Source organism: Leptonychotes weddellii, chromosome 8, assembly GCF_054177405.1.
Source record: "Leptonychotes weddellii isolate Sample4059 chromosome 8, ASM5417740v2, whole genome shotgun sequence".
Taxonomy (NCBI): Eukaryota; Metazoa; Chordata; class Mammalia; order Carnivora; family Phocidae; genus Leptonychotes; species Leptonychotes weddellii.
This window is the reverse complement of record NC_138376.1, coordinates 51,998,348-52,025,798: the sequence shown is the minus strand read 5'-3', so window position 1 is coordinate 52,025,798 and position 27,451 is coordinate 51,998,348. Positions and strand designations below refer to the sequence as shown.

Here is a 27,451-nt window from a genome sequence, read left to right as displayed (position 1 = left end):
ATATATAAGGTACAACAAATTACATGGTACAAAAAAAAATCTTAAAGTAAAATCCTACTAAAGAGATTCCCTTAGTTAATTGGGATTCTTTATTGATAACTGTGTTTATCTGAAAAAGGTGGGCATAGCAAAGAAAGAAATTCATTGCAAATTTAAGAATTATTTCATTAAAATAATAATCCTTGTTATTTAAAATTTAAACATTAGAATAACACTGTCAATTGAACTTTCTATGAGATGGAAACATTCTTTAATCTGCACAGTCCTACACGGTAGCTACTAGCGACAGGTGGCTATTAAGCCTTGATATGTGGCTAGTGGGAATAAGGAACTGAAAATTTAACTTCAGTTATATAGCCAAATATGGCTACTGGCTACCACATTAGGCAGAGTAGATCTAGAACTTGCAAAAAAAAAAAAAAAATTCAAAAAAGAATACAAAAACACACAATGTAAAAATAATCATCAATGTAATGGGTATCACCCACAACACTACTGGCCTTTTGGGCACTCATTGTACAGGAATGCCCTAAAGAAAATATATTCCTTTCAAACGATAAATGCATTTTTCCTAAATTTTATGGCCACTCCTGATGTTACGGAGTATTGCTTCATTCGAATAAATTACTGAAGATATTGAGTTAAGAGCAATAACGCATTTTCACCAGCAGAGGGCAGATATATGTTACAAACGCCTCTTAAACCAATTCCAAATGTTTAAGAAGTACAATAGTACTGAATCAAAAGACACTAGTATATTAACTTACACAAAAGGAATTGTACTTCTTGGAGTTAAGAGAGGAAAAAGTGCTAAAAATAAACATTTTTCAAAAATAAACTGACAGGTCTCCCCAGAAACAAGTTTTTGTCAACTTTATCAACTGATTCAGGAATTAACTACAATCCTTCAAACCAAACAAAATAACCCTCATGAATAAAATGTCAGTCAAGCCTTATTTCCAAGGCCATTTACATATATATTAACAATATTCCTTGGGCCGCAAAATAAATTCTAAAGAATTTTCCTCATAGAAAATAAAAGTTGCCAGAATCCCATGGAAAAATAGAGCATTTGTTTCAAAAGTAAACTAAATGCCAAAAACAAAACAAGCAATGAAATTTGGCAAAGGTGCTAAAAAAAAAAAAATGGCAAATGTTTGCCTCAGAAAAACTTGAGAAATGATCCCAACATAGTGAAGATTCACTTTCTTGACTCTCACTGTACAGAGGATGGAAAATAGGTTATGAAGCAATTTCACAACAGACACTTTCATAAAGAGCTTAGAGAACAGTTTTAATGTCTTCCAAAATTAAAGGCCCTTTCGTAGCCCCTTTAACCTCCCTATTGCATTTAATTTTCCTGACTATACCCCCTTCTGAAAGCCCTCTTCTCCTAATGCTTCTCTGTTCTGGTTCTCCTTGCAGTCTCGCAGGCCATTATTTGTTCCTTCAAAGATTCTCTACTTCTGACTGCTGTCTCCCTCCGATCTTGGTCACTGACCCTCTGATCTGCAAGTGTCTAATCCACTCGTGGCTTTGGCAAACATGTCCACACAGATGATTCCCAAAGCAATAATCACTCCTTTGTCTATCCTCTCTCCTAAATTTCTGCCTGGTACCTATACCTGCTTCCAGGAATGTGAAAAGCACGTGCACTAAGTATATGGACAAACTTGTCCTACCTAGAATAACTTTCTACCTAGAATAACTTTGCCACTCTTCTCCTTTAAGTTTGATTCTTCCTCTTCCTCAAGAACTACCTCTTTTGTTAAAAACCTTCCCCAACTCCTGCTCTTGGTTATTTTTACTTTCTCTGAACTTCTATAATACTAAATGCTTACACTACTCCTTCCACACAGGTATCCAGAATATATATATATATATAAATATACATACATATATATATGTATGTATATATACATAGACACACTTATATATATATAATAAAATACATTAATATATAATATATATATATACTTTGTGCTTATGGCCTGCCTGTCTCCTTAAAGTAAAGGTTCCTAAAGCGCAGGGCAGGGCTGCTGTTGTATACCTCTGACTGTCTACTCTAGTGAACGAGCACATAAAAGATTAAAAAAATTAACTACCTTCTTTTCCTGAGCCTTCCATAAAGTACTCTTGTGCTCAGAATCTACTCAATTACATTATTTACCAAACAAAATATAATTCACAAATGCTTCCTGCAAAGTAAAAAAAAATGACTAAATGACTAGAAGTGCTTTAAAAAAAAAAAACAAACAAAAACCCACAAGACCTGACATAATTACCACACCCTTACTCATTTATCAGACCCTTATTTTGTACCAGACATTACTTCACAAGCTCAGTTAACTCTCATAACTCTGTGACAACAGATATGGTCATTTTACATATAATGACACAGAGTAGCTTAGAAAGTTTAAATACCACTCTCCCACGACAAGGAAGTTAGAAGGGAGGGGAGAAAGAGAAGAGAGGGAGGGAGAGGAAGAGAAAGAAATCACCGAAGGTAGCAATGGGAGAGCTGAGATTTTTAACCCAGAGCAGTCAGCCTTCAAACCCCTTGCTTTTAGCTACTGAACTAGTGTCCCCTCAAGGATAACAGCAGAGCAATGAATCTGCCAACCCACAGTCAACTAGAGGAAGAATACTAGAGGAAAAATTATTATATAACTTTTTAAAAAATATTTATCCCTTAAACTTTGGAAAAAGGAATATGTAAATAAGTTCAAAATATCACAAGAACAATGAAACACTTTAAAATCTACAAAAACTACAAAAAAAAGCATTCCCCTATTTTTCAAATGTTGATTTACTTTGGCAAAGAAATTAAACAGTGAAAATAATTTAAGGATTCATTATCATCAGGATGGTACAGAATAAAAGGAGAAAATGAAATGAAACTTAAGTAAGAATTAACAATCCTTGTTTCACCAGCCTGTCCTAAAGTTTAAGCCTTGTCAAAGCTACTTCTTACTTTGTTCAGGTGACATAGCATCATTCAAAAACTCAGCTTAAAAGTTCAAAAGTTTGAGCAGACATATTATAGCTTTCCTTTATTTTGTTTACTCTTTCACAAATATTCTAGTGCTTTATATTTGCAAAAATTTCCCTCTCAAGCACAAAGATATCCAATATTTACAAAAATCCCTCTTTTTAAAACTATTCTCAGCACTATTTACAGATTTATCTCATGAGATAACATCTGCTTTTAGATAACCTCAGAAACCAACAGCATTCTAATTCTTGAACATGTTTACATTTATTGCCAAATCTGTGTTTAAAAAAACCTGGCTAAGTAAATACTTAATATGCAACCATTTCTCACTGTGATTACCAATTTTTTTCTTAATATCCAATCATTACATAGACAGGGTTTGGTTAAGCAAAAGAACGCAGAATTTACCATCCTTCTCATTATATAGATTGTGAATGTAAAAAAAAAGAAAAAATAAAAAAGCTGAGAGTTACCTTTTGCAAAGGCCAAGGGTGACATATTCATCTGTGGACTCAGAAAACAGCAGACCAGATAACTTGAGTTAACTCCCAAGTTCTCTCATTGTTACAAAGTTTTGAGCAAGTCATTTAACCTCTCTTGATTGGTTTCATGACTCTACTAGGAGATCAGACCAGGTAAATGACAGGTCTCTTACACCTCTAAATTTTCTATAATTTCATACTTATAAAAAAAAATGCAGATCAAAATGTAAATCAAAGTCTGAAAATCTTCCCAAAGTGCTCCACCATTACTTACTGTCGGGCTTATAGAATCTAGGAGTGAATGGTGCTGCCTACCACCATACTCACAGAAATGAATGTTGCCTGGAATTTTGTGTTGTGGCCCAATGACTAGTCAAGAGAAAAATGTGAAAAAGAAAGCCACCCCCTGCCCCCAAAATGAAGGGGCAAATCATAAAAGAATAAAAATGACCAATAAGCACATTAAAAACGATTAATTTTAAGAAATAAAACACAACAGTGTGATAACAAGGTTCACTAACCATATTAAGAAAACTTTTCAAAAACACGAACACCCAGTGACAGGCCGGGTGCAGAGGGTCAGCCAGTCTTTATACACTACTGGTGGGAAGGTAAACTGGCCCCAAGATTCCTGGCAATACTAATCAAACAGGCTTTAATCTGCATACTCTAATATATACTTTTCACATATAAGACTCTGAGGAAATAATTTTGTGTACACAAAGAGGACTGTTTGTAACCACAAGTTAGAAAGCAAATGCCCATCAATGAGGGGACTGATTAGTTTAAAATACTTTTAAAATACTTACTATTAGCAAGTATTCTATGCAGAGAATAGATTTAAATGCCCTAAAAAGTCCCACTATCCTTATTCTCAGCAAATGACTTCATCATCTAATTGTCCCTTACATTTCAGACCCGTTACTCTCCCCTTCCTCATTCTTCCTGACTTTTTCTGCTAAAACTCTGCTAAAACTAAACACTTCATTCAAATTTGTTTTGAATCAAATTTTCCTCTAAATCTTGTATTAATATTTTTAACTATATAAGCTACTCTTCCTTGAGACCTTGCTTGCTCTTAGCCATGGAAAAGGAACCCCTGCTTGTTGTTCCTGCAGCTCTCCTGCCTCCATGCCACAGTGACCAGGGATGGGGCATATGGCCCAGGCTGGGCCAGTTCATCTCACCCAGGAATACAGTATATGATCCAAAGAAAGAGACAACCACCTGTAGGAAGCCAAATAACAGGTCACATAGACTTAGGAACTCGTGAGGTATAGGCAAGCACATGAATAAGGGAAAGTAGTCAGTAAAGAGTAAAGCAGGCAAGAAAAATCATGTGTTACAGACCCAGAGACACAGAGAGAGCCAAAGATAGAAAAAAAGGCTATGCACATCCTATTCATTCTGATGCAACTCGCTAAGACAGAAACCATGGTAGGTATTTATCCCACCCTATTTCTGGTGTGCCCTCCTGTATTCAGAGGATGTAAAGCTAAAAAGCTCTATTTCTCAGATTCTTTATAGAGTTCTGAATGAGAATGTTTCCACCAATTAGATGCACTTATGCAATATTTGAAAGCAAAAGTGAGGTGATTATCTTCCTGCCCTTTTTGGCTATTTTCTGTAGGAAGGCAAGATCATAAAATGTCTAGTCTCCAGCCTCTGGGGCGTGAAGAAGCACTTTTGATGCGGATGATGGACAGACCCTAAACTCCAGTACTTAATCACCGGTTTACAGGTGTTGTAAAGCAGATGTAGCTTTCTAATCCCTGGACTACAGCTGATTTGGTGTTTTAAACTCAACAGTTCTAGTGACAGCCTCAGGGCCAGAGCAAAAGGGCAGAGTATGATGGGCAACACTGCCCAAGGAGTAGGTTTAGAAAATGAAGATCAAGATTTCAGTTAAGACATGTTCATTTGGAGCTACTGAATGCACAACCACATACGGTTGGATGTTATCAGTAGGGAGTCCTAGGACAAGATCTTCTGGTCTGAAGATATTTAACTGGGAATCGAATTATAGTCAATAGTTAAAAGCAAGAGACTGGATGAGATTGGCAAGGGAGTGAATACAAACAGAAAAGAGGTTCAAGAACTGAGTCATGTGAGGCAAGTCTCCCTCCTCTTCTGATTAAAAAAACAAAACAAAACAAAACAAAAAACACCAATGCCCAGTGCTATTTTGCTTAAGTTAATTCTAGTCCTGTTTCTATGCCCTACAATGGAAAGTCCTAAATAATACAGAAAGCCTTGGGGTCTGGATTCACATACCTTACGCAACTTCAATTCATACAGCAATTAGCAGTAGTGCCTTACACTTAATTGGTGTTCATAAAATACCTGTGAAATGGGGCGCCTGGGTGGCTCAGTCGGTTGAGTGTCTGCCTTCGGCTCGGGTCGTGATCCCGGAGTCCCGGGATGGAGTCCCCCCATCGGACTCCCTGCTCATCAGGGAGTCTGCTTCTCCCTCTGCCCTTCACCCCACTTGTGCTCTCTCTCGCTCTCTCTCAGATAAATAAATAAAATCTTTAAAAAAAAAAAAACCTGTGAAATGAATACTTCTTTAAGTGACCCTTGGATAAAATCCAAGATAATGATTAGCAGTAGAGGTTCTGGTGTCTTTTCATGGTTTGTGGCAGTTCTTTTCAATGTGTTCTTGAAAAACAGGGTGATGGAGAAGTAAAATTAGAATATACATTATGCATTTTCAAATGCTTTTTAACAACAGCTACACAGCACTAAAACAGCTCTGTGATAATCCTTTTCTGACCAGCATCCTAAAATGATTAAGGGCCTATCATAAAGAGCCAATAGTTAATGTAATTATTCCTTAATCACACTGTCTTTGTAATCATAGTTTGATTTTTTTAAAACTTCTTTTGTTCTCTTGGTATGTTTACACAGACTCTGAACATGTTAAGAATAGTTGATATATATTAAAAAATAGTCATTCAGTATAAGATTATATAAATGTCCAGAAACATACTATTAGTCAAGACTAGTTAATTAGTGTTATTCTTTCAACTGGAAAAAAAAAAAAAAAAAAAACAACCTGCAGACCAAGAAGAACTGAACATTTTTTATGTGCAGGAAGGACCCCTTACTTATCTGGTAGCTTGAGTTTATTCCTTAAACACAAAAAGTAAAAATTTTTTTCTTAATTTTTATTATCAAAAATTTTCAAATACAGAACAGGAAGAAAGAACAGTATAGTGAATACCCACATACCCACCGTCCAGGTTCAACAATTGTTAAGATTTTGTCATATTTTCATTTTTTATAAAGTATGGTAATTTCAGGCATCAAGATACCACCTCTAACTTTTTCGGTATGAATCTCTAAAAAATATAAATTTTCTCCCCATAACCACAGTATTATCACACCTACTAAAATTAATAAGTTCTCAGTGTCATCTAATATTTAGTATGTATTCTATTTTCTACAACCGTGCTTCCCCACAAAATTTTTTTGTAAAGATCTTTTTCAAAAAGTATCCTCTCAAGGACCAGGGACTGTGGTTAGTTATATCCATTAAGTTCCTTTTAACTTAGAAGAGTCCCCCTCCCAATTTTTTTCATATCATTGACCTGGTAAAGAAATATTAAACCCAGGTTTAATATAAAGAGTAATTACAACCTCCACTTAAAATATTTTCAAGGAACACATACATATATGAAATGTCACTGATCAGTATAATGTTCCTTACTTCATGTGAATTCTGAAAATAATTTGAATATGAGTATTCAAGATCTACCATAAAGATTATAGCTCAGTTGAGTGGGAATGGTTTACAGATCTGTCCCTTAGCTGGGTTAACAGTATTATTTGAGACTGATACTCTCCACAAAAACTTCAGAACCTTTTAAACTAGACAAGGTTGGAATAGATTTGATGTGAACAAGTTTATTCAAACTGAACATTACTTTAGCCATTTATATAGATTATATATACATATGCTTTATACATTCATTTAAATATACGAAAATATTTTTACATGTTTTTCCAATTATATTTAGATCTCACAAGATGTGAACTGGCAGCCTGAAGCCATACTTCTGTTATCTGAAACATTTTCACTGTGAAATTTAAGAACCTCAACTATTTTTTTTGCCTTCTAGTATGCCTTGTAATTTTTTATGGACAGCTGGAAATGATGTACTGGATAAAAGTAACTGCTGTGAACAGTTTTAGTAATGCAGTGGAAAAGCATCCCAAAGTTCTATGATTAGGTCTGTCTTTCAGTCAGCCTCTGCCTCTGCACTGTGAGTTTCACAAATATCAGTGCCCCCTACCAGACCTCTCCCCGTTCCCCATGAGATAGGTTGGCTAGAGTAGCTGGAATTGGCATTTCCCTTCTCTCCTGTGAAAGGCTACAGGTGGATGGAGTCAGATATTTCCCTTCCCAAGTCAGTTAAGCTCTAGTTAAATAGTTTCTCCAGAGGGCAGACCTTGCTAAGAAGAATAGAATGCTCTGGTATTATTTCAAAATGGTTCCTTTTCTCCTTTCCCTGACAGAAGCATTAGATTTTTCTCCCATATTCACCGTGTTAAGCTCCTGGAGGTAAAACTCACAAAAGTATGGGGACCATCCCCATAACTAAACCCCCTGTAGTTTTTGACTCTCAGATTTGTCCACAGTGAGCTCCAGCAACTTGCCAATTACAGGTTTTCTACCCCAGTACTGGTTCTCACAGAGTTGTAACTGAGTTGTGATTCTCTGTATTTGCTGATCTCTCCTATTTTGGGGACAGCAGTTTGCCCTGTGACCTCACTTCTCTGAAGATCTAAAAAGCTCAGCTTTTTACTTGTTGTTAGGGTGGAGTGGAGACTTGAAGATCCTTCCGGTCTTAAAGCCAGGGTAGAAACTGGAAGCCCCCTTAACTTTTTTTTTTTTTTGAAAGCTAGACAAACATTTATTTTAGGTAAAAACCTTTGTTTCCTGTTGTTTACCGGCATACTTTACCAACTCAGTTAAAAACAGTCAAAAGTATAATTGCCCAAATTTGGGACAAGAAATAAAAGGCCAAAAAAGAAGGCAATCACCTGACAGCCTTGTCTTATCTACGGAAGTAAAATCATTGTCTCCACTAAAAAACAAAGCCCAGATAACAACTAATTTCCAGTAAATAAACAAAAGAAGGGAAACTACTTCTGTACAATAGTTGAGCATAATTTCCACAATGAAAAAACATTTGTTTTAATCTGATAATATGGGAAGAGTAATAGTAGGAATAGACTAGTAACCTTTGCTTATAAAAAAAATAATGCAAATAGACAAGGAAACCACATTACAAAGAGAATGTGTCTATATCAAATATTTGGATAGTTTGGGGGTTTTTACTTCCTACAGGAATTACATCAAAAAGTTAACCCCCATAATCAATTACAACTTTAAGTTAAAAAACACTTAAAATTCAGAAAAATTGCACAACAATAAAACTTAGGGAAAATCTGGAGGAGGAAGTTTTCTTACATCTGAAACCTTGGACAATTCTCTTAAAAAGTAATCAGAAGAGCTAGAGAGTATAATGCTAAGTGAAATAAGTCAGAGAAAGACAAACACCCTATGATTTCACTCATGTGTAACTTAAGAAACAAAACACACAAGCAAAGAAAAAAAGAGACAGACAAACTAAGAAACACTCTTAACTAGAGGGAACAAACTGATGGTTACCAGAGGGGAGGTGGGTGTGGGGATGGGTGAAATAGGTGATGGGGATTAAAGAGTATACTTATCATGATGAGCACTGAGTAATGTACAGAATTATTGAATTACTATACTGTACACCTGAAACTAATATAACACTATATGTAGCTATACTGGAATTAAAATTAAAAACCTAATACAAAAGTAAAAAAACAAGCACATCTTAAAAAAATAATAATAAAAATAAAATAAAGTAATTGGAAGGAAAAGAAAACAAAAGTGTTTGTAGGTCTAATCATGCATGACTTAAAATTCAAATCCAACATTTACTGACTACGTACTATCGAACTATATGTGCTTCATGTACATTATATCATGTAATAGTCATCACAGACAATCCTATTAATATACCAACATTTATTAAGATTATACAAGTTTAACATTAAAATTGTACACAGCGGGGTACCTGGGTGGCTCAGTCAGTTAAGCATCTGACTTCAGCTCAGGTCATAATTCCAGGGTCCTGGGATCAAGCCCCACATCAGACTCCCTTCTCAGCAGGGAGCTGCTTCTCCTTCTCCCTCTGCCCCTCGTCCCCCACCCCCATGCTCTCTCTCACTCTTTATCTCAAATAAATAAAATCTAAAAAAAACAAAAACAAAAACAAAGACTGCATCCTCTAATCCATGAACATGGTATATCTCTCCATTTCGTTAGGTACACTTTAATTTCTCTTAGCCATCTTTGGTAAGTTTATGGTACAGAAGTCTTGCATGTATTTTGTTAAACTTATCCCCAAGTTTTCAAATGTTTATGCCATTGTAAGTAATTTTTATTTCAACTTCCAATTGTTTGTTGCTGGTATACAGAAATAGTTAACTTTTCTATATTAACCTTAATGAAACTCAATTATTGATTCTAATCGCTTTCTTGGTAAATTTCTGAAGATTTTCTACATAAATCACAGTGTTGCAGAGTCTGTTAAATGACTCTTGCATGCATATACTTTTAAAATAATTTCTGTAAGAATTCCTAATTTGAATTGTACTAACTTCACCATCCTATGCCATGTTAAGTACACGCAGAGCAGTACCTTTAATAAAAATCTAGGTGTGCTATACAATTTTTATTACAAATCCACCTGTGGGAAGCAGAATAGTGATCCCCAAAGATGTCCATGTTTCAATTCCTCTAATCTGCAAATATGTTACCTTTCATGGCAAGAGACACTTTGCAAGTGTGTTTAAGGACACTGAGGTTTATCCAGGTAAACCCAATGTAATCACAAGCATCCTTAAAAGACCTACAGAAAGAGATGTATTGATGCAAGCACAAAAAGGCAGAGAGTGACCTGAAGATAACACAATGAAGATGGAGGAAGGGGCCATGAAGCAAACATCACAGGTGACTTCTAGGAGCTGGAAAAGATGAGGAAACAGACTTATTTTGGATTCTAACCTCCAGAACTATAAGACAGTAATTTGTGTTGTTTTAAGCCACTAAGTTTGTGATAATTTGTTATTGCAGGAATAGGAAATTAATATGCTAGGGATGATCATTTCTCTTTAAAAATGGTACTTCTGCTAGTTTTTTGGCACTATGCACCATTACCACCCTACACCAAAAGCAACTTTCAAGAGTAGAAATGCATGAACTAAAAAACATCTAAACTAGACTAAACCATAATTTTTTTTTTAAGATTTTTTTTATTTATTTATTTGAGACAGAGAGAATGAGAGAGAGAGAGCACATGAGAGGGGGGAGGATCAGAGGCAGAAGCAGGATCCCTGCCGAGCCGGGAGCCCGATGCGGGACTCGATCCAGGGACTCCAGGATCATGACCTGAGCCGAAGGCAGTCGCTTAACCAACTGAGCCACCCAGGCGCCCTAAACCATAATTTTTAATGAATGTTCTTGTATTGGAAGATAAAGCTATCCTAAATATGACTTCCCACAGAAGTTTTAAAATCCCCTTTATTTTCTTTTTAAGTTTGGGTTCAAGCTAATCACTGGTCCTTGAAATGCACTCTTTACAAAAGATCAGTGATAAACGTCTGGAAGTCTATCATCCATCATGCCTAAAAGCAATCACTTGGATCTCTTGTGAAAGGGAGACCAAAAATTGTTGAGGGGAGGAGGAGGATGCACAGAGAATGGAGAATTACTAGAAGGCTTATAACTCTCTGCCCTTTAGACTCTCAAAGGCCTCACATTTACCATTCAAAATGTACATGAGCATGAAATCAGCACATATTTCCAATAGTATCTTATCGAAGCTCTGTCTTAAGTGAAATTTTTTAAATCATTTCTATACGGTATTATGTATGACTAAATGGTATGTATGTATGGTACTATGTATGACTAAATGAAGGGCTACGTATGGCTATACAGTCTTAAAGTATGGCTTTAGTAGATGACTAGACAGATAGTTATTTCTTTGATCTTACTGGCATTAAAGGGAAAAAGATTCAAACAAAAGGAGTCCTCAATCTATGAGGAATATTCTTGCAAGTTATATGATATGGCTTGAGATAATTAAAGATAGAACACCAGGTAAATCTGCTCAGGAAGACCTAAGTCATCAGTGAAAAGCTTTAAAAAGTATACAGGTTTGACCATGATCCAAAGTTCAATAAGGCCCTAAAATATAAACCCTTAATAATACAATTTTTAAAAATTAACGATAATAGTAAATACCAACACAGAAGTCACAAGAAGCATGAGTTTCAGACAAGAACACAGATCACATCAGAGTTGAAATAAATCTTTGCAGTAAGGCTCACTGAGGACAGGGACAACTGGTCACCAAGTGAGGCAAAGAGTAGACTCAAACCTAGCTTTACTAACTTAATCCAGGTCAGTGCTCTTTCAATTCTATCAGGTTGTTCCTATGGTTTAAAAAGCCAGGGTAGATGATCAGTACCTAACCTAAGAATAGAACTGCAGAAAGAGAAAACAAAGAAACTATATGGAAGACCAAAAAACAAAACACACACACACACACACACACACACACCACACACAAAAGAATTCAATTTGTAGAATAAAGTTTAGTGATCAGAAAAAATTCTGCTTTATGTTAGTATTTTGAAGTTATGGTGGTTCTGCTATTAAAAGCAAAGAGATAAGACAAAGACACTGTCCATGCTGGAACATATTTGGCAATAACCTCTCTCAGAAATACACTGTCAGCTTTAAAGTAATAGTCTCTTCTATCACAAAATTTCAACTGCAAAAGCATGTGTTTTATCGTTCATGTCATCAAACATGCAATTAATAGCTCTGGAGCTAGATCTTGTAAATTCAAATCTTGATCTTACAGTCCATCTTCCTACTTCCATATCATCCCAGTAAAGCCAGAATTTCTTCTAATGCTAATACCTGCTTCTCTGGGCTGTACCCTTGGTGGTAGGTTAGGTTCTAGAGCTAGCCGAGATACACTGAGATTCCAATATATCCTTTACAATATATTGGAGGAAAATATATATTATCAAATATATTCTGAGGTTCACAAAACCACCCTCAGGTTTGGTAATTTGCTAAGAGGACTCACAAGTCTCAAAATACAGTTGTACTGGGCGCCTGGGTGGCTCAGTTGGTTAAGCGACTGCTTTCGGCTCAGGTCATGATCCTGGAGTCCCGGGATCGAGTCCCGCATCGGGCTCCCTGCCGAGCAGGGAGCCTGCTTCTCCCTCTGACCCTCCCCCCTCTCATGTGCTCTCTCTCTCTCATTCTCTCTGTCTCAAATAAATAAATAAAATCTTAAAAAAAAAAATACAGTTGTACTAATCACTGTAATTTATTTATTACAGCAGAAGGATACCAAGCATAATTAGCAAAGAGAAAAGGTACATGGAGCAAAGTTCAGGAGAAAACAGGCACAAATGTCCAGGTGTCCCCTTCTGGTGGAGTTGCACCAGACACACTCAACTGTCTCAGTAATGATTTCTGACAAGTGTGAAATATTACTCATTAGAGACTCATTAGAGTCTCATTAGAGAACTCGGTGCCTAGAGTACCGGAGGGAGGGTGGGCAGGGAGGCTTGTCACATAGGCACCCTTGCCTAGTATATATGGAAATTCCAGACTCCCAGAAGGAAAGCAGGCATTTAACATAAACCACACAGTTTGTACAAACAGTTTGGACACAGTGACTGACTCTTACCCCTTAGGGTAATGAGATCTTCCCAAATCCAAGTTCCCTGATGCCAGTCAAGGGCCAACTTTGCAAGTCAGTCCTGCTTCCAACAGACTAACAGACTAGTAGATCCTTTAGAGCTTGGATCTTATCTACCTGTTCCCCGCTTCATCCCCAGCTCCTAGAATGCCTGAAATATAGTAGCCATCCAAAAAATTTTTCTTTTAATGAAGAAATTCCTGGCTCTACCACTTCTTAGCTGTATAACTTTGGGAAAGTTACTTAAGTTCTGTGTGTCTGTTTCCTCATTTGTAAGATGGAATAATATTACCTACCTCAAAAGGTTGTTCTGAGGATTAAATGAGTTAATATATGTAAAATGCTCACAAAACTGCCTGGCAAGAAGAAAGCACCATATAACTTTTGTGTATATGTAATGTTATTACTTGCTTTTTCATTCTTCCTTTTTTTTTTTTTTGAACTTCCAACCTTACCTCTTACTTTCTTCTCCTTTCTCCCTATCTTTTCCAAGTCACTGAGCTTTCCCAACACTAAACTTTTAATGAATCTACAGTCTACGCATAGGCTAGAATTTAACACATCATTGTCTCATGTCTATTGAGATCCCTAACTAGTTTGTGGACCATACCCAAAACTTTTTAGAACACACAACAGTATCTGACATGATATTTAATCTTTGTAATGCCCAGAAAATACTGATTTACCAACAAAATTATATATATATTAAATCAATTCTTTACAGGGGTCAGAATATAAGGCAGTCAACAAACAAAATGGCCTCCAAGTTTCTTTGATCTTCTTTTGAGAAATGGAAAGAAAAGTGAGTTGATTCTATCTAGTGAAAAGACTATTAGCAGTAGTCATAGTAGTAACAACAGTAGAAAAGGCTTGAGTTTATAAAATATATAATTAGAATGTCAAACATTTGCCTTTGCCTTAAAGAGAGCATGGGTTCAAATCCTTACATGTCAATAAAGGTTATATATATCTTGTACAGGGCTATATATATCTTGTATTGAAATCAAGTAATGAAAGAATATTTTAATCTTTAAAAAAAATGACAAAGGAAAAGAATTGGGAGGGGAAAAAAAAGAAGGGGACAACATGCAGTCGAAGTTTTAAACTGATGAGTCAGAGAGAGACCAGTGGTTTCTATCCCAGCTCTGACACCAGGGCTCTACACATAATCACCAGAGAAAACCTCAAGATCAGCAGAATTATAAGAACAACAGACCCATCCAACTGAAGGTTAGCATTTTGGGGGAACTTTCAGATTGGCAGGTCTCTTTAGATGAACTATCATCACAGATTTCGTTTATATGTATTTATCCCACAGCATCAACATCATCATAAGCATCATTTTCTCAAGGTGAACTTTACTTTTTAGTATGAATTACTTTAAAATAAGTTTATATAAGAACTCTTAAATATCAAACACTTAATGAAAATGTTCTCCATCCTCACTGCCTCGTAGTAGACTCCTGGATTGAGTCTCACAACCTCCACTTCTTGTTTCTACATTTTGAAGAGATTAGAAAGCTAAAAGACTCCCTTGCCGGCCAAGTGTTGGACACAGGTCTGCCAGTTATTTGCACGTGGAAGGCACAAGTTCAACAAAGGCCATCTTCCTATAGTAAGGGCAACTGACAAAAATGTCTAGTAGACACTGAATGGCGGCAGTAACCACAGTCCCGATTCCCCCATCAGTTCACCGGTTTCGTGGGTGAGAAGCAGCTGCGGCAGTAGTGGTGTGAGCGGTAGCAATGGTATTAGCATATGGCCTTGAAACCGTTAGTCCAGTAGTGGCTCCCTGATTTTTGCTCTTCCACCCCTTCCAATGTAAGCACCTGTTCCTTAAAATAGCTACAGTCGTTCTGTTTCCTGCCCTATACCCCAATTTACAACACACTGACAGTAGGTGAGGTCAGATCCTTACACTCTTTCTCACACTGCTGTTGTAATTAGGTGACATGCCTGGAATCTCTCACCATTTTAGTTCTTCCTGACCTGCTACCATCAAATCCGGTCATGCTTAGAGAAAGCTTACCCTAAAAAGGCCACATGGAAACCTCTTATGTTCTCTTATATACCTGTACCTTGTATGTGCAGCTAACTGTGCCCTTCAATTCCTTCTCCATCTGCTGAAATCCCACTCCACTTTCGGAACCTAACTCAAACAAGACTCCCGTGAATATTTCCCAGCAGGTCACTCCACATGCCCATATGTGAACCCATTTCCACATATCCTGCTGCCTCCCTTCAGCTCTGTACTCATTCACATTCATTCATTCAAAAGAGTTACATTAACCTATCACATTGTGTAGAGGGCTGGGGATACAAGCCTAAACAAGACAAACAAGATCTCTTCTCTTATAGCTATAATTCAACAGAAATAGATTACCCAATAAATACCCAAATAATGTTTAATTACAACTGTAGTAAGAGTAATAAAATATTCAGGATGTGTCTTATACGTATAAAGGGAAGCCTAACCTAAGAGGGGAGAATCATTTCCCTTCAAGAGACATTTAAGCAGAAACTGGATGATACATAAAACTGATCAGGCAAAAAACTGTTAGAGAGCTTCCTGGGCAGAAAGAACAGCATGTGCAAAGGCCTTGAGGCAGCATTCTAGGAACTGTGAAGACAACCAATAGACAAAAGTCAGATGCAATAGGGAGAGCAGCCCAAAATAAGTAGAGAGGGGGGTACTTCTTACAACCACTATTATAATACTTAGTACATTGTTTTGGAATTATTCATTTGCAAAAATGCAGTCCTCACTAAACAAACTCCTTTAGGTCTTACTAATTTTTTTAGCCCCATAATCCAGTAGTGCTTAGTGGTGTCCCCTACAGTCAAGATCTGTGGAATGAAGAAATAAGTGCTTGATCTGGGCCTGATCTGGGCAAGGAGCTTACCCTCTTAATACCAAACAGGTGGAACAAAACAATCCCTTAAGGGTTCAAAAACCTTATGTTTCTGATTACCCCAAAACTTACTGGGCAAGAGACACATTTTCATTCCAACACATGTTCGGAATCAAAGCTAGTATTAACTGTGAATGAAACTTTAAATACTAAAAACTAAACTTTAGATTGGCAAGGGGCCCTAAATCTTCACTGCTCCATAAACTGCCACCAACTAATAACCAATAGAACTGCATTAAAACTCCCACAGAGTCACAAATGAGGCCAGGGAGAGGAAGCTCAGATCCATCTGTCTGTTCTCATTCTCCAGTTGTTCAACAGATCTGGTAAGTGTCGGATCATGAGCAGGAAACTGGCACCTATGCCATCCTTTTCTCCTTCCTTACTTCCTAAATAATGTCAATTCAGGAAACACACACACTGATGACTCAGTAAGAAAATGTCAAAATCCAATTGATATAACTTTGCCAACTATTATTAAAGTCAAGAGAATAGGGTAATCTTTAGCCCTAGACTTTAGTCTTTCGTACATGTTCTCAAAGAGCAGTGGGGAAGTATTTTGTGAAAGAAAAGAAAATTGAGTTAACTAAGAAATAGCTTCAAAAATACATGAAAGGCTTGATGTAGTTTATTAGACAGTGAAGAAAACATTAATACACATATACAGTATGGAACCTCTTTTAATAGCTGAGCTGCAGAGTAAGAACCATAGCATGTCTTTTAAAAATACATTTAATCAGAATTTCACTACCTACATTTACTATGTCATCTGGCATATATAACAATAAATCCAAAATCATTTAACAAGCCAAGAACTCTACTAAGAGAGCTCTTAATGGGCTTCAACCATATCGAAGACTCAAAAATTTTACAAAATATATTTAATTATATCAATAGCCCAATCATGTCAAATTTTTCAACTACTACAACTATGAAATCAAGTCTAATTAAACTTAACTGTGATATTTTTTCCTGGACGAGAGGATAAAACAGTGAAATAATTTAGAAGCTCATTTTAATATTATTCAATACTTAGCAGCATCAAGGAAAAACTAAGGATCTTTCCAAATCATGACTGGAGTTCATGCCCTTCACCCTCAAACTCTTGATGCTACTCTCTTCTCTCCCTCTTCCTACATTTCTCAAAAACAAACCCACAAACAAAAGACCAAACAAAACCAAAATAAAAACATTCATTCAATATATATCCATGGACCTCAGTGGCAATACAAACAGCAAACAAAACTAATGCTCCCTTTTCCTTCTGTTAGAATAAAATTTTTGTTCTAATTTAAAAAGTACATGATTCTCCTCTCCTCACTTCAAAAAACGAGAATGAAAATGTTATCATGTGGCACATAATGGATTTATCAAAACCTATACATTATTTTAGGAAGCATCAGTGAAAATCTGATTTTATAAAGTACTTTTTCGGGGACAGAAATTTAAACAAAAATTATTTTTCACTTATTTCTATACCTAATGAAAGTACTTACTGAAACTGTTACTATTCAATTTTTAATAGATTTAATATATACTAACATCTCTTTTTTTTTTTTTACTAACATCTCTTTTTAACCATGTTACTTCTCACTCAAAATGCAGCTCATTTCTTTTTCTGGCCTTTTAAAGGCCCCATTTTTCGGTGTTTTACTAGCGCAGTGATGAGTAATTGAGCCTCAATACAGTATTCCCCCTCCAAAAAACACACACACACACATAATCAGTATCAAGTAAACAAATACTGCCATAATAATCAGGCATTTTTAACTCATCATCTGAAAGGTTACCCAGAATAAAAGTAAGGTTGGGTCAGTCAAGTTACTGTGATATTGAAAAGTGCTCCTTAAAATGGTCTGGTTACAGTATTCCCACATGATCTTCCAGTAATCAGGTACCTGTTATGGTAGTGTGGTAGTGAAGTGACCTGCTGATGCTGTGTGGCTTAGTCTAATCAAACATTATCAGCCTACTGAAACGTGACTCATTTATATAGTATTGAGGAACAAGAGTAAAGCTTCAAGAAAAGTCTAAGTCAATAACAGAAACCTGAAATGACATTTTCAAAGACGGACTCTTGCTTTGGAGAACTACCTATTCTTCACCGAATAAACAAACCAATTTAGAAATAAGCAAGATCTTTTCCTAAACACATGATAGGTTTGTTTTTAAAATCTGAAACATTTTTCTCAGGAGATTACTTATAAGACATTAAATATAAATCAGATCTCCAAACCCAAACATATAGGCTAAAAATAGTGTATCTATTTTAAAGGCTGAGGCAGAAGCCCTCCAACGGAACAAACTAAAATTAGGTTTTTGTCAATCTCTGGATCTTTAAAAAATGCACCTTCAACGTTCTGGGCCACACAAACCGGTGTCCACATGTTCTCCCAAAACAACTGGTCAGAGATAATCTAATTATTAAAAGCTTCAGGAACATAAGCCCACTGTCCAAGAGACGCATATAATGAAATTCCTCCTCATTCGGGTTAATATCCAGACTAAAAAAACAATTTTACTACTACTACTACCAAAGACCCCTCCCCAGTGGTCTCACTCAGTAAAACTCCAACCCACCAAAAAGGACCACCATACCCTTTGTCAAGAAGAAGCAAAAACCCTGTACAAAGCTGTCAGGTGGGCAGGCAGGTAGGGCTCCACCTGGGATACGGAGCATCGGAGCCCCAGGTGGGACGCCGTGGTCACTGGGGGAGGGTCAAGGCGGAGACCGAGACTAAGGGTGGCCCCACCCACGGATGTACCTGCGAGCTGAGGCGGGAGGAGAGCAACCCTTTAACCCTAAGCACTAGCCAGGCAGTCGCCCCGTTCCGAGATCCCAGCCCGGCTCTGGCCCCGGCCCTGTAGAGGGTCCGAGCATCGCGACGCTGGAACCGGCTCTGCCCCGGGGCCGGGAAAGAGGAGGCTAAGGCCAGTGCCGGCGCCCACTGGCCTGACCTCGCCGCCGCCTCTGGTGGAGGTGAGGGGCTACTCGAGCCTGAGCCCGCCCTCCCCTCAGGGCCGGGGCCAGTTGGGCGCAGCCGCGGCGTCCGCTCGGGCCCCGGGCGCCGCGGCGACGGGAAGGTCACCGGCCGCAGGAGGCCCCGACCAGGGGCGGCGACGTCCGCGCTACCTTTGGCCTCGCAGTCGGCGCAGTACTTGTTGTCCTCCTCCCTCAGCAGCTTGGACAGGATGAGCTGGTGCTGCTCGTTCAGCTTCTGAGCCTTCTCCCGGCAGGAGCGCGTCGCCATCTCGGCAGCGGGGCGGGGAGCCCGGGGCAGCTACGGCGGCGGCGGACTCGGGCAGGAGCTGGACAGCGAGAACACACCTGGAGCCGCCGGGACCGCGGGCGGACTCAACCCAGGAAGCGGCGGCGGCGGCAGCAGCTGGAACTGGAGGAGGAGCGGCGGCGGCGGTGGCAGCGCCGACGTGTCCCGCCTCCTCGCCGGGCCGGCCCCGCACGCACCGCCGGAGTCGGCGAGGGAGGGGGAGGGGGAAGGAGGGAGACGGAGCCGAGGCTTCCGGGTAGCGCGCAGGAAGGAACCCAGACGCTGGGCGCGGTGCGCATGCGCCGAACTTCCCGGGAAGCCGGCCAGCCGGGACTTAATGTGCTAGGCCGTTCGCCTAAGGTGATCCCCAGAAGGTACTTCGCACTGCCCGCTGTGGGCTTCCCCACTATGGGGATGAGATTGTCCCAGAGGGCCTCGGGTAAAACCCGGTAAAGGAAGAACCTTTGCAAAGAGGTGACTTACACTTGCTCCTTTGCCTTTGCTCTTGACGACGCAACATTGGAAATGCAGATATAAAGTGCGTGCATTCGTGTATTCATTCCATGTTTATTCACGTGCAGTTTTGAAACAGGAACTCCTAGAAGTTGGAGGATACGGGTGCAATAAAATAGTCAAAACAGTCCCTTACATTTTATGGGAGAGAAATAGCCTGGTAGTGACAATTACTAAGAACTAACATTTATTGAGTGGTTACTCTGTACCAAGAACTATCAACCTGTTTAACCCTTACCACAACCCTATGATACAATATTCTCATTATACAGATGTGTAAAATGAGGCATGGAGGAGTTAAGCCTCTGCCCAGGCTGCAGAGCTGCTCAGTGGAGGAGTTGAGATTCGAGTCTGCAGCAATCTGGCTCCAGAGTCTAAAACACCTAGCAATAAGCCTTTCATAAGGAGGGGAGAGTGTGGCCAAGGAGGCAAATCCTGGGTGTTTTCACTTTAACAGAAAGCTGTATGAGCAGTGATCTTTAATGCGTGAAAAAGAAAACTAGGGAAAGAAGACACTTAATTAGAACCCGGAGCTCCCCAACGGGGCCTCATGGGATTTGAACCCTGAGTGAGGCTATTTGACTGTTTGGGCATATAATGGCTTATTAGCAATTTCTCATATGAGGCTTAAGAAATCAGAATAAACATGCCTGTGGTGGAGCAGTTGCTAGGAAAGGCAATGAGCCGGGGCCTGTGTCTTATACTTTTCTACAGGGCCAATTCCTAGCCTAGGTCCTGCATTAAGGTGACCCTCATGCTCACCTATCCCTGCTCTTGGCACAGGATCTCAAAAATGCTTGTGCAATTCATCCGGCTCCTGGGTGGCTAAGTCAACTAAGCTCTGACTCTTGATTTCAGCTCAGGTCATGATCTCAGGATGGTGAGATTGAACCCCACCTTGGGCTCCGTGCTGGCCATGGAGCCTGATTAAGATTCTCCCTCTCTCTCTCTGCTCCTCCCTCACCTCCCTCTCTTAAAAAAAAAAAAAAAAAATGCTTGTGGAATTCAATTGAATGCTGAATAATTGAACAAATTAGAGCTTAAACTGTGTGGGTCTGACAAATAACTAGTAGGATATCAGAGTGAGTTCCAAAAAACAGAAAAAAAATCATGTGGAAGGCAGAACTTTTAGGTCACATCTTAAAGACTGGCTTGATTTAGATGGGGGCCAAGGAAGGAGATACTGAGCAAGAGCAGTATGCACAAAAGCACAAAGACTTCAAGGAGCTCAGAAAACAGACTAACGGACAGGAGTTCTACTTAAGATGAGTGAGAGATAAGGCTGGATAAGTGAAGTGCGACAGAATTAAAGAAGGTTTGGAGAACCAGCCAAAACAATGTGGCCTTGATGCAGCTGACAACAGAAAACCTGCCGATTCTTTAAGTAGGATAGTAGCATGGAAAAAAAAGTCATGTTAGGGGAAAGTTAGTCCAACAATACCAGTTAACAAACACGACTTTTGAGTGTTTCCTCCCCTCCCAGGAAATTCTGCTTACTGCTACAAGGATTAAGAAAAAAACAGAAGCGGGCACGGGGTGGCTCAGTCACTTAAGTGTCTGCCTTCGGCTCAGGTTATGATCCCTGGGTCCTGGGATCGAGTCCCAAGAAGCCTGCTTCTCCCTCTTCCTGCTGCTCTCTCTCTCTCTCTGACAAATAAATAAATAAAATCTTAAAAAAGAGAGAGAGAGAAAAGAAAAAAACAGAAGACAGGCTTACCACCAAGAAATTGAAGGGGCACAGCACTGTCTAATAGAAATATAATGCATACCACATATACTTTTAAATTTTCTAGTAGCCACATTTAAAAATAGAAAAAAGAAAAAGAAACAGGCAAATCAATTTTAATAGTATATTTTATTTAATCAAATGTATCTAAAATATTATCATTTCAACGTATGAGTAATTGTTAAATTAAAATTAAAAATTACTGAGATATTTTACATTCTTGTTTTCCTATTGTTTTCAAAATCCAATGTGTAGGGGCAGCTGGGTGGCTCAGTCGTTAAGCGTCTGCCTTCGGCTCAGGTCATGGTCCCAGGGTCCTGGGATTGAGCCCCGCATCGGGCTCCCTGCTTGGCGGGAAGCCTGCTTCTCCCTCTCCCGCTCCCCCTGCTTGTGTTCCCTCTCTAGCTGTCTCTCTCTCTGTCAAATAAATAAATAAAATCTTAAAAAAAAAAAAAATCCAATGTGTATTCTGCACTTACAGCTTGCTTCAACTTGGACTAACTACACCTCAAGTGCTCAATTGCCACATGTGACTAGTGGCTACATCACTGAACAGTGCTTATCTAGATGGTCATCTAGAGGCTATTAAAAATCTAAGTTTGAGTTGACTGCTTATTAGGGATGTGACAGAAAGAACGAAAAAGGGACGCCTGGGTGGCTCAGTGGATTAATCGTCTGACTCTTGATTTCCACTCAGGTCATGGTCTCAGGGTCTTGAGATGGAGCCCCACGTCATCAGGCTCCATGCTCAGCACAGGGTCTGCTTGAGATTCTCTCCCTCTCTCCCCATCTGCCCCTCCCCCATCGCTCACTAAATAAATAAATAAAATCTTTTTTAAAAAATAAAAGAAAGAAACAACAAAAAAAGAAGAGACTGATGCCAAAAACATCTGGGGAGGAAAACAATGTTGCATTAAATCATCAATATTCATTAAACAACTTCTGTTCAGTTCTCTGACAATCAGAAGCTTACAGTCTAATGTGAGATGAAAACATGTAACTAGAAAAGTTAAAAGCCACACTGTAAAGTCTGCAGCAAATATAAAGTGTTCTGGGAACAAAAGGAACAGAACATCAATAGCCTGGAAGAATTGGGGAAAGCTTCACAGAGTACATGATGCTTAAACTTGATTTTAACACAGGTAGGAATTTTTCAAGGGAATACGGATGTAGAGGAGGAAAAGAATATCTTGAAAAATATATATACATATATACATTGACTTCTGACTTCTGAAAGCATGGTTCTGTGCTGGAAGTAGTGAGAATATGAGGCAATAGGGATGTAGGATGTGCATAGAGAACAGAAAGGCAGGAAAGGAAGCAAGGTGGAGAAGTAGCACAGAGACAAGAGGTTAAGAATTTTGCAGTCAAAATACGTAGTTTGAATTTTACCTCATGGGCATATTGAGCCAGCAGAAGTTTTTACACAGAAAAAAAGATTTGGTTAGCTTTGTTTTCTATAACTATAATGGCAGGCTAGAGAATATGGGACGGTGGGAAATATTATTCCCGGGATCAGGGAAACAAATTACGGACAGCGCTGTTGCAATAAGTCCAAAGAAGATGTGCTGAAGGCTTATTTTAAGCCAGTAGCATAGAGTTTGGAAGAGACAAAGTCAAATGATGTTTTAAAATTAGAAGCAGCAAGATTTGGCAGCTGACTATATGTGGGGGTTGAGAAAAAGGAGGTGAGAATAACACCAAGGTTTCTAAGTTGGGAGACAGGTAAATGGTTATGCCACTAACGCAAGAGAAAAGGGATAGTTCAGTTTTGGGGTCAGAGGAGAAAAGGTGTTCACTTGAGGTCATGTTAAGTTTAAGGTGTCCATAGGACATCCACCTCCATATGTTTAATAGGACACTGCATTTCTACTTTTAAAGCTCTAGAGAGAAGTTAATGCTGGTGAAAGTCATTTGGGAGTCATCTACATTTAAATAGTCATACGAGACGTAAGAATAAATGAAATTCCCCTAGAGAAAGTATGTAGACAAAAAAGAAAAGAGTCAAAGGGACAAAACTCTGGAGATTGCCTGCTAAATGATGAGTGAACAGAGAAAGGTATACCGTTGAAAAGAGAGGTGAAGTATGGCCAGGAAGAGAACCAGAGACTATGGTAGGAGAGGTTTCTGAGAAGTCAGGGTGAGCACTAATGCCAAATGTCCAGAAAAGTCCATTATTTCAGTTTTAGATAACACATATAACATGTGGTCATGGGTCTGTACAGTTCATTATTTTCCTTTAGCCCAGGAACAAGAGAAGAGAAATCATCTGGTGAGACTTCCCAGGCACTGCAACTATCTGGCATTTCAGCAAAATGTCGAAGGAGTGATGAGGATGGTTAGAAGGGGGGAAAAAAGAAAATGTACGTACAGGGATAGAAAGCACAGCTAGCGTTAACTGTAGAGTGTAAGGTAAGTGTCCAAAATATGTCTGGGAGAGGTGAGGTCAGACCAGCTAAATGACTACAGGTTCCTTTGAGGCCAAAGGTGATTTGGTGTCCTTAGGAAATGAATGCTAATAGCTGAAAGAAAAAAAAAGGGGGGGAGTACCTAGGGACCTAGAGTACCTAGCTCTCAGGGAAGAAGTAACTTCTACCAATGAGGTCCAGATGTCAAGATGTCTATAGATGTTTGATGGCTGGAGAGTGAGGTTGAAGGTCTGTTTCTACAGATGCTTAGAGAAGTGAAGTCCTTTTTAACTCTAAAATTCTGTTTCCATTTGGAGAATAAAGATAAGAAACAGGTGTAGAGAGTTTGACCCCAATGGATCTGGTATTCCACAGAGGACAAAGAAAAGGAGTTGGAAAGTGGGGGAGTGGGGAAATGAGAGAGAATTATGGATGGAGTGAAATGGACCACAGTGAGCCATGTATGAGTGTGTAGGTGGAATATCTGATTTGAGCAGTAGATACAGACAGCTGGGAGAAAGGGGGTCATAGTAATAAGAACCACTGATTTTTAATCCCCTACTGTGGGTTAGTAATTCTCACACCAACTCTTTGAGGTAAATCTTACAATCATTATTCATATTAGGAAATATCAGCCAGGATGGGCTAATGCTGAGTAACAAACACCCCCAATTTTAATGACCTCAATCAAGAGAAGTTTATTTCTTGGTCATGCTATGTGTCCATTGGGTTGGTGGGCGTTCTGCTCCATGTTACCCTCATTCAGGGACCAGACTGATAGAGTCACTGTCATGCTTTGGGGGAAAGGCAGCAAGATTACTTTTTTACAGGCTTCTCCCCAGGAATAACACATGTCTACTTCTACTCTCAATCCATTGGCCATAGCAAGTGCATGACATGTGCTAATATTAAGGGAACCAGAAGTGTAATCCTATGATGCACCCAGAAGATGAAATGGAAACATCACTGAACAGCACAGAAACTGTGGCTCAAAGATGTTGAGTACTTTTTGAAAGTTGCCTAAATATTAAGTAGCCTAACTGGCGTTTGAGGCTAGTTCTTTTTGGCATTAAGGTCCTGCTCTTCTCATAAGCCATGCTACCTCCTGGGATGGAAAACTGAGTAGAACAAGTTAGATCCAAAAATGATAAGGGTTAAAGAGAGACCAAGTGTATTAAAGCAAGAGAATACACAAACATGGAAGTGTGTTAACAAATTCAACAAACATACAAAGAGAAGAAAACCAGGAAAGACCCAGATTTTATTTTTGTTTGTTTTCAAAAGTTCTATCATGGAATGTTAATGTGTTTGTAGTTATATGTAGATATATGTATATGACATATATGTAGATACATGACTTCCACGCACTTCTTCTCTACCTTCCTTCAGAAGTGAGTTATTTTCAAATATACAGTATTGAGCGAGTAACTATTATAGAAGAACCTACAACATCACACTGCTCAATGTAGGAAAAAGTAATTTTCAAATTCTAAATGCCTCATCTTTTCACTCCCCAGTACAGGGAGACTGAAATGCTTTTGGTGGTCATATGGGCAACCAGTGTCCCCAGTCACAAAAAGCCTGATTACAAAGAACCGGAAGAGCACATCCAATTCTTGCCATCTTTTTTGGAGATAATATAACCAGGCAGAAGCCTGATGGACACATAGAGCGGTAGCCAGTCTTCAAGTTTGGGCTTGGGCAACTCTAGCCTTCTAAGCATTTTGTTGAAGCAGAATGAAATGACTCTTAGAAAAATTTCCTGAACTTGTCCCCTCCCATTATCCTCTATATTCCCAACACCATCAGTTGGCTCTTCCCTCTATTTGTTTATTCATCCAGTCAACAGTATATTTTTAAAGTTCCTTCTAGTTTCAGGCACTGTGCGAGGTAGTAAGGATAAAAATTAGTGAACAAAACAGTCAATCCCATCCCTCACTCCTATCGTAGTTTATCGTTGATATTCATAGATCAGTTTCTTCCACGATCTCATCAGAGGTCTTCAGAGCCCCTGCTGTTAATACACATGGCAAGCCCTTAAACAATGTTTGCCGAATGAATGAATGAGCAAAAAATTGAATGTAGGAGCTTGCCTGTGAAAACATATAGTTTCTAGAAGCAAAATTAAGAGACATAATTAATTTACAGAATAATACGCTTATAAAGGCTAATCATTCTATATTTTTATTTATAAGGGAATATTTCTGATGGACTAAGGGCAATTTAGATTTTATAATATATAATCACTCAGACGATAAGTTCAGCAAAAAAGGGAATCTTCCTTCATCAGAGCCCAAATGGAGTTGAAAGTCATACAACACTTAGGATGTCAGAGCAACTGGGACATGGGGATTTTCTAGTGTGTTCCTACCCTTGGACTGCTTTGAGAATTCAAACAGAAAGCTGTGGACCCTCTTCCCAGCAAACGTACATGCATTCAAAAGTTTTCATATTGTATCAGGTTTGCTTTCTTCCTCTGAGGCCACAAATCATAACCCAAATAAAGAACACCTGATTTAGTCCAAAAAAAAAAAAAAGAAACATAACTTTTTAAATGATTTTTTAAAAGGGAAACTAATGCATAAAAATTCTGTTTATATCACTCCTAACTCCCGATCTTGGTCAAGTTATATTTTATCTAGTGTTATCCCTTTCCCCCTACTTAATATGAGAGTCTACAGAGTTTCTTCATCTCAATTTAGAAAGAAAAATTCTAAGTAATCAGAAATACACATGCAACTTCAAGATTTAAAGCAACAACAACAACAAAACCAACCTGGGATGAGCTTGGCTTTCACAAACTTGGCCTTGGCAGTAATATAATTTAACTCAACCAAGCCCAGTTATTTGAGGGAAGACTAAAAGATAAGTGAATAAACGCAATTTCATCGTTCTGAGGCAGGAGACACAAACACAAACAGAAAGATATATGTTCTGCCTTTTTAAGGGTGTAGTGGGCATTTACTGCTTTTGTCCTCCTAGAGTCCATCCCCTTCTAGTAGCAGTGCCCTGATTTTCCTCTGGGGAACTATCTCCTTCCTCTATTGAATCCAGTTTTGAAGGAGGGACTGTCAACTAAGGTCCCCTGGACATGGGCCCAAATTAGGCCATTCAGATACTTTCCTCTAGAAAGTTGAGCTTGAACAGAGTGGCACAAAGACGAGAACAGCTGGAGATCACTCATCCCTACTGAGATCTGTTGTCTATTGGATCCTGCTCCCTTGATCCTCGCAGCTACTTCAGTTGCTGTCCTTTCTGGAGCCTGCCTTTTTAGTTTCCCTTTAGATTCTTTGACCACCGATAAAGTCTTCTAACACAT

The 27,451-nt window shown here is 38.8% G+C and overlaps 1 protein-coding gene across 4 annotated transcripts in view; it reads right to left on the bottom strand.

Moving 5' to 3' along the window:
- SMAP1 (small ArfGAP 1) overlaps positions 1 to 19,678 on the bottom strand; it is a 163,387-nt gene extending 143,709 nt beyond the window's left edge. Inside the window, exon 1 of one of the 4 annotated variants that reach the window (XM_031023964.2) lies at positions 19,350 to 19,678. In XM_031023964.2, coding sequence (XP_030879824.1) covers positions 19,350 to 19,467 — 118 coding nt within the window. In that variant the 5' untranslated portion in view covers positions 19,468 to 19,678. The remainder of the gene's footprint in view (positions 1 to 19,349) is intronic. The other 3 variants (XM_081828483.1, XM_006729508.3, XM_081828484.1) reach the window with 3 other exon arrangements.
- Between the last annotated feature and the right edge of the window lie 7,773 nt (positions 19,679 to 27,451).